Genomic DNA, 8,739 nt, shown 5'->3' with positions numbered 1-8,739 from the left:
CCATGGCATGTATGATTCTGGACTGAGGTTAAGGCTCTCATCGTGACCTCTTAATTTGATAGTCTGAGGCAAGGTCTGTAGCTTTCCTCTACTACAAATAACATTTAGTATAATTTAACTTGAAATGCAGACAATTAGATCTGTTCATGTTACCTGATGAAATTGCTGTACAATATGATCTTGTTGCCATCTGATGCACATTCAGATGTCATAAATCAGCACTGCAGAGATCTCCCTGTACTATGCCGTGCCTTGATTGTATTATTGTTGATGATATCTGGAAATGTGCATTTACACCCTGGCCCATCTACTGTTGCTAAGCCCCAATTCTGTTTCACTGTTTTCTGCTCCTGTAAAAGCCTGGGTTTCTGCATGTTAACACTAGAAGCTTATTACCTAAAACGGATCAATTGGAAGTGTGGGTTCAGAGCTCCAATCCAGATGTGTTGGTAATTACTGAGACGTGGCCTCCCTGTGGCTCAGTTGGTAGAGCATGGTGTTTGCAACGCCAGCATGGTGTGTGCAACGCCAGGGTTGTGGGTTCGATTCCCACAGGGGGCCAGTACAAAAAAAAAATGCATGAAATTAAATGTATGTATTCACTACTGTAAGTCGCTCTGGATAAGAGCATCTGCTAAAATGTAAAAAAAAATGGTTAAGGAAGAATGTTTTGAATACTGATGCTAACCTTTCTGGTTATAACCTTTTTCGGCAAGACAGATCTTCCAAAGGTGGGGGAGTGGCAATCTTTACCAAGGAACACCTTCAGTACTCAGTTGTCTCCACCAAGTCTGTCCCCAAACAATTTGATTTGCTGGTTTTAAGCATTAAACCTTCAAATAGCTCTTTGTTGACTGTTGCTGGGTGCTATCGTCCTCCATCAGGACCGGCCTGTACCCTACCTGCCCTAATCTCTCTCCTGGCCCCTTACACCAAGTCTGAATTTGTCCTGCTTTGTGACCTAAACTGGGACATGCTTAAACTACCTGACCAAGTCCTAACGCAATGGGACTCCCTACATCTTTCTCAGATTATTACCAATCCCACAAGGTAGAACTCCAAACAGCCAGAAAAGGCTACTCTTCTTGATGTTATCCTCACAAATAATCCTGATAGATATCAGTCTGGTGTTTTCTGTAATGACCTTAGTGATCACTGTTTTACAGCCTGTGTTCGTAATGGCTGCTCAGTGAAATTACCTGTCCTGATTTGTCATAGACACTTGCTAAAAAACTTTAATGAGCAAGCCTTCCTTCATGAACTGGCCTCTGTAAAATGGTATAGAATCAGCTTGATCCCCTCTGTCGAAGACGCTTGGACCTTCTTTTTTTATATTTTCAGTGGTATTGTTAAACACTCCCCCATAAAGAAAATGAGAATTAAAACAGGTTCAGCCCTGGTTCGACCGTGATCTTGCAGAGTTACTCCACCTCAAGAATTGCATTTGGCGAAAGGCTTGGCACACGCATACTCAGGCTGACTGGCTATCGTTCAGGAAAATGAGAAATAAGTGCATTCAGGCTATCCGGGAAGGCCAAAGTTAGTTACTTTAAGGAGCAGTTCTCTCTCTGTGGGTCTAACCTCAAGAAGTTCTGGAAAACGGTTAAAGACCTGGAGAATAAACCCTTCTCCTCACAGCTGCCCATGTCCCTTAAAGTTGATGATGTGGTTGTTACTGACAAGAAGCACGTGGCTGAGCTCTGTAATCACCACTTCATTAAGTCAGGATTCCTATTTGACTCAGCCATGCCCCCTTGCCCATCCAACATTTCCTCATCTCCCACCCCTTTTAATGCATCTCCCACCCCCTTTAATGCTATCACCCATGCGTCTCCCTCTTTTTTCCCTGCCCCGCTACAAAGTTTCTCCCTGAAGACAGTCACTGACTCCAAGGTGCTAGAGGAGCTCCTGAAACTTGACTCCAAAAAAACATCTGGGTCAGATGGTTAGACCCTTTCTTCTTAAGGTTGCTGCCCCTATCATCGCCAAGCCTATCTCTGACCTTTTTAACCTGTCTCTCCTTTCTGGGGAGGTTCCCATTGCTTGGCATGCAGCCACGGTTCGTCCTTTATTTAAAGGGGGAGATCAAGCTGATCCTAACTGTTATAGGCCTATTTCTATTTTGACCTGTTTATCAAAAGTGTTGGAAAAACTTGGCAATGATCAACTTACTGGCTTTCTTAATGTCTATAGTATTCTCTCTGGTATGCAATCTGGTTTGCGCTAAGGTTATGGATGTGTCACTGTAACCTTAAAGGTCCTCAATGATGTCACCATTGCCCTTAATTCTAGCAATGTTGTGCTGCTATTTTTATTGACTTGGCCAAAGCTTTTGATACAGTAGACCATTCCATTCTTGTGGTCCAGCTAAGGAATATTGGTGTCTCTGAGGGGTCTTTGGCCTGGTTCGCTAACTACCCCTCTCAAAGAGTGCAGTGTATAAAGTCAGAAAATCTGCTGTCTCAGCCACTGCCTGTCACCAAGGGAGTACCCCAAAGCTCAACCTAGGCCCCACGCTCTTCTCAATTTACATCAACAACATAGCTCAGGCAGTAGGAAGCTCTCTCATCCATTAATATGCAGATGATACAGTCTTATACTCAGCTGGCCCCTCCCCAGAGTTTGTGTTAAATGCTCTACAACAAAGCTTTCTTTGTGTCCAACAAGCTTTCTCTACCCTTAACCTTGTTCTGAACACCTCCAAAACAAAGGTCATGTGGTTTGGTAAGAAGAATTCCCCTCTCCCCACAGGTTTGATTACTACCTCTGAGGGTTTAGAGCTTGAGGTAGTCACCTCATACAAGTACTTCGGAGTATGGCTAGACAGTACACTGTCCTTCTCTCAGCACATATCAAAGCTGCAGGCTAAAGTTAAATCTAGACTTGGTTTCCTCTATCGAAATTGCTCCTCTTTCACCCCAGCTGCCAAACTAACCCTGATTCAGATGACCATCCTACCCGTGCTAAATTACGGAGACATAATTTATAGATTAGCAGGTAAGGGTGCTTTCGAGCGGCTACATGTTCTTTACCATTTCGGCCATCAGATTTGCCAAAATGCTCCATATAGGACACATCACTGCACTCTATACTCCTCTGTAAACTGGTCATCTCTGTATACCCGTCGCAAGACGGGTTGATGCTTGTTTATAAAACCCTCTTAGGCCTCACTCCCCCCGATCTGAGATATCTACTGCAGCCCTCATCCTCCACATACAACAACCATTCTGCCAGTCACATTCTGTTAAAGTCCCCAAAGCACACACATCCCTGGGTCGCTCGTGTTTTCAGTTCGCTGCAGCTAGCGACTGGAACGAGCTGCAACAAACACTCAAACTGGACAGTTTTGTCTCAATCTCTTTATTCAAAGACTCAATCATGGACACTCTTACTGACAGTTGTGGCTGCTTTGCATGATGTATTGTTGTCTCTACCTTCTTGCCCTTTGTGCTGTTGTCTGTGCCCAATAATGTTTGTGCATGTTTTGTGCTGCGTCCATGTTGTGTTGCTACCATGTTGTTGTCATGTTGTGTTGCTACCATGCTGTGTTGTCATGTGTTGCTGCCTTGCTATGTTGTTGTCTTAGGTCTCTCTTTATGTAGTGTTGTGTTGTCTCTCATGTCGTGATGTGTGTTTTGTCCTATATTTATATGTTATTTATTTATGTATTATTTTTTTTTAATCCCAGCCCCCGTCCCTGCAGGAGGTCTTTTGCCTTTTGGTAGGCCGTCATTGTAAATAAGAATTTGTTCTTAACTGACTTGCCTTGTTAAATAAAAGTTATATAAAATAAAAATAAATAAATTATACAGAAGTATTAGAAGATTCATGATGGTCATTGGCAACTGTTATGTCATTTCCTTCACTGCAATCACATTGAAGAGAGGTCTGAAAATTGACTCCTTAAAGAGATTGAACAGGATCTTAAGCACTTACACATTTGTAGGATATTGTATGACTGCTTTTTTCTTTTCTTAAATAAAAAAACAACAATTGTAGGATGTAACATATCATACAAAATTGATTACTTTTTACAGAATTGTGCTCAATTTTCGGGGACCCGTTTTGGCTCATAAGCGCTACTTTCAAAACTACTGGATGAAATTATACAAAATGTCTGTAACATCACTTTAAGGGATGTGTGTGCCATTGTACATGGGAGTTTTTCGAAGAGAAGAACATACAATGTTATATTTTTAAGCAGATTAAGTTTATTCAACAGTGAGAATATTTAGAATATCATACACTCCACTTTGGCACCAATAGTTCAATAAATAAACATGTTCCTCTTTTTCGATGATGCTATCTAAATAAATAAACCATAACTTAAGCTCCAATAAATATATATTATCTATAATACAGATGCATTGCATCAACTTTACTGCAGTTGGTCAGCATAGTCCAACAATGCCAGAGCTGTAGGTTGTTGTTTGTCATTTCCAAAACATTCTCTTCTTATTTTGAGAGAGCATTCTAGGTAGGCCAAGAGAGGAAACAAAGGAATCCTGAGGGAATTTCAACCCATAAATATTTTAACACTGCGTAGTCTTAGTAAATTGTGATGGCAAATATAGGGGTTATGAAAATATATAATGACAAATACATATCATCAACATTAAGACAGCAATTTGTTTTCTAGTTGCTCTTTTCTCTTAAATTGTCAACCATTTGAACAGGCAAAACTAAATTGCATATCTTATTAGTCCTTAAAAAATTCATTATTTGATTGAGATGTCCTCAACAACGTGGAGCATTTGTAACATGCCAGAGATATGCTCATTTCTATACATGCAAGGTGGCATCAAAAGCCAGTTCCTTTTAGTGCACAAACTTAGTAATGGTTCTTACTATATAGCATCATGTCACCTCAAGCTTGAAGAGCTCTAGGCATAATTATCCTCTCACTAGCAGCAGCTACAGCTAACCTGCATAGCGATTGTCTGTGTACTGATTGTTCAGAGAGTGTGGAATCCTTTGGTTTTTAAGCACATTTAGACTTGAGGCTATTTTGGTCCCTAGCTGGGGAGGCCTGTTTTCTTGGTTTAACGCCAGCATAGGCCTTTAATTACCTGTCTGCTCTAATTATTTGATTGGTCTTAACTTAAAGAGCGACTGCCTTTCAAAAGCAACGAATCCCTTTGAAAATGGCCTATGTTGCATCGATATGAGTCAGAAACAGTTATTCTACAGTCAAAATTGACTACAAAGTGTAAATAGGATAATTTTGGTAATGAAGTCAGTCTCGTCTAAAACGGGTAAATGAAGGTTGGATTTTGATTTGATTATGTCTATTTGCTCACTAACATGGGGTGAACAGCTGCGGTGATTGCTCTCTATCCAATAGCATAGACAGTGAGACAGACCTGCCCAGCAGCTCCGACTTTGTTTGCATAAGACAACACGTCACAAATTTTTTTAACTTGAGAAAAACTGCACCAAACACACTTAGTTAAATTGCACAACTAAAATATCCTAGACAAAAACGTCAAAATTAATTACAGATTTCTTGAGTTATCTTAGATAAGGAAGGAAGTAAAATAGGCGTTCCTGTCTACAGTTTCTCATGGGGGACAAACATCATTAAACAAATGCAGAATCGGTCAGAAAACAGCGATTCACCACTGAACAGCAAGAAAACACAGACTGAAATCTCGTTGAGCAACAGAAAAACACACTTGCCAATCAGGGTGTTCAGTGGCTCTTGAAGAGGTACTCCCACTGGTTTCAGACTATTCCATTTAAACCTAACTGTACCTCACACTACACTGTAGATGCTTAGGTAAAATCTATAATTTCGATATAGCACTCAGTCTATAATTATTTGTTTACAGTTTTCAAGATTGAAAGATTTTTTCTGGACTCATGTCATTCGAGTAAAAATTTTTTGTATTGCTCTTGAACTTTTCTAAGGTGTGTTATTTTAATTTTATTATAAATATATTTGGCCACAATTAATCTAATGAATGATTTCCATTTTGTTTTCAGAAAATAACTCTGTTTGATAAAACACGTATTAACACGTATTGCTGCTCAAACCTGTTCTGGTAACATTTATATTACATGTGTGGTTAAAACCAATGGCTAGTCCTTTACATCTCCAGTGTTCTAGTGACAAAAAAATAGCATGCTGCATGGTGGCTTGTATTTCTCTCTCTTTCTCAGTGCTTTTGGCCAAGTCAGTTATAAAGGAGGTAAGTGGATTAAGGTAGTCTATTGCGGGATTTGCGCAAATGGTATGGATTTGCAGAGGTTAATTCATGGTAAAACTGAAGCACAATCCCTCTCAGTCACATTTACAATGCAGCAGTCACCCATTTAATGCACCAATCTGTCTAGATGATCAAACAAGACTGCATTGCTGTATTACCATTTAAGTTATATTTCATGAGCTCATTGTGATCTTGCTGTAGAAGGATAGGGATTTTTGATAGCACATTGTTTTTGCTGCTGGATTGTTCTTTCTGGGAACTGGCCTATTTATACAGCTATAGCCATTCCATTTGATTAACAAGCTGTTGGCATTAAGCCTAAATCGCCCATACAGTCTCTATTTAGCATGCATGTAACAGGCATGTGGCTGTGGGCTAGTTCTTTTATTTTGTTTTACCCTACAGCTTCATATGCCAATTTAGGCCATTATTTATTACTAAAATATCTCCTTTTAGTCTGGTCCTAGTGATGAATACAGAGGAAACTGTTGAAGAACATGTACGTGTGTTTTTATATCGGGTGTTGTCCATTATCGTTCAACATAAATGAGGTAGATTTTCATAGTTACTGATGAAGGCTGGACATTTCATGATTCAGTTCATTACCTGTGATATGAAGGAGTGCCTATACACATAATATAATGGGTGAAGCCTGCTATACATGTTTCTCCAAGCCTCTAGTCTTTCCTAGTACTGCTGTTGCTGCTCCATTGGACTTGCCTTAGTGATACCTCATGCGTTGTCAATGGTGCAGATCAAGAAGATGTGGAGAAGCACACTGTAGTAGCTTCATGTTGGTTTCATCCTTTTGTATACTGTACATGTCGTCCTTGGCATTCCCTATATTATTCTACTATTTTCCATGTACACACTTCTACACACTAATTCCTGAAAAAATAAACCAGGCACTTACAAGTGTAGTATAAGAACAGACTTGCAGTGTACAATGCACTAGTTATACCTTAGCTGGTCTTCTGTATTGGTAGTGGAGGCATTGCTACATAGTCCACAATCAAGCAACAAATTGTTGCTTTAACTGTGATTGCCCCATGATGACAAATGTATAATCCTAGGACATACAATGTATAAACCAACAGAGAAATATCCCATGAAAGGCAAAGAAAGCTAAACAAACAAAATGAATGAACAGATGGTAGAATAGATGGTAGTTTGAAATGTCCGTATTCCCTGGCATCATACTGTAGGGATCAATTCTTGTGTACTCTTTTCTTTTTTTTCTTTTTTTTTTGTAGTAGCAGTAGTTGTTGCGTTTCCCATGTTCGATACAATATCTGGAAAGTCAAAATGGCCACCATCGAGGTGTTATACACAACCGCACGCTAGAGCAGAAAACTCGTGGAGCGTCTGGTATCTGTTACTGTTGTCCAAGAAGGAAATGTCATCGTACTCCTTGGGCCGGCAACAGGGTCTCCTCTCCCTCTTTGAGATGCCTTTCCTCATCCATTTTTCCAGTATGAGGTCGTAGTTGCGGCGGCTAGCATTACAGTTCCCGCTGCAGTACCTGAAGAGCAGCGTTTCGTCGCTGTAGTAGCCCAGACCCAGCTCACTGGCAGTAACTTCCACCTCCCGCAGGGAACATGGCTTCGATGCTTTCTTAGCCCGTTTAGTCCTTTTGCTCTGCCTAGCCTCCTGCCTGGCCTCCTGCTGTGCCTTCTTCTCCACCAGAGTCCCGATCACCTTCTTCAGCTCCCCATCTGTAAAGCTCTGGAACATGTGCATGACTGCAGAGAAGAGATGAAGAGATGGTGTTATGCCAAAGGAATATACAACCACAAGAACCGTACAATACATCTGTTGTAGCTATAGCATGGCTTGTGGTACAATGAAGAGCTCTGAATGTCTGTGAAACCACAGTCTCAACCATTATGTCAGTTTGAAAAATAAAAAGATAAAAGATCCATACGGTTGTTGGTACAAGTTTTCAAGTTTTTCTATAGGAATAGAATGTCTCCTTTCAGACCATGGCAATTTGTCTGGTACACCTGTGGCTGAGTCTTTGTGTAAATGAGGTAGAGCAACTTTGCAAATATAGTTCAACATGTTAAACATCAGCACATTTACACATTAAATCAAATCAAATTGTATTAGTCACATACGCCGAATACAACAGGTGTAGACCTTACAATGAAATGCTTACTTATAAGCCCCAAACCAACAATGCAGTTTAAAAAATATGAATAAGAATAAGAAATAAAAGTAACAAGTAGTTAAAGAGCAGCAGTAAAATGACAATAGCAAGACTATATACAGGGGGTACAGGTACAGAGTCATTGTGCGGGGACACCACCGGTTAGTCGAGGTAATTGAGGTAATATGTACATGTGGGTAGAGTTACTAAAGTGACTATGCATAGATAATAACAGAGAGTAGCAGCGGCGTAAAAGAGAGGGGGGGGGGGGGGCAATGCAAGTAGTCTAGGTAGCCTTTTGATTAGATGTTCAGGTGTCTTATGGCTTGGGGGTAGAAGCTGTTTAGAAGCCTCTTGGACCTAGACTTGGCGCTCCGGTAC

At 40.4% G+C, this 8,739-nt stretch overlaps 1 protein-coding gene across 1 annotated transcript in view; it reads right to left on the bottom strand.

Annotated features, from left to right (window-relative positions):
* Positions 1–4,153: 4,153 nt before the first annotated feature.
* Positions 4,154–8,739, bottom strand: part of LOC106573557 (uncharacterized) — a 46,284-nt gene continuing 41,698 nt past the window's right edge. Inside the window, exon 3 of the mRNA XM_014148700.3 lies at positions 4,154–7,951. Within this exon, the coding sequence (XP_014004175.1) occupies positions 7,533–7,951 (419 nt within the window). The 3' untranslated portion in view covers positions 4,154–7,532. The remainder of the gene's footprint in view (positions 7,952–8,739) is intronic.

The sequence above is a fragment of the Salmo salar genome, chromosome 16 (assembly GCF_965601325.2).
Source record: "Salmo salar chromosome 16, fSalSal1, whole genome shotgun sequence".
Classification (NCBI taxonomy): Eukaryota; Metazoa; Chordata; class Actinopteri; order Salmoniformes; family Salmonidae; genus Salmo; species Salmo salar.
Note: the sequence above shows the minus strand (reverse complement) of the source record. Positions and strands in the feature narration are given on the sequence as shown.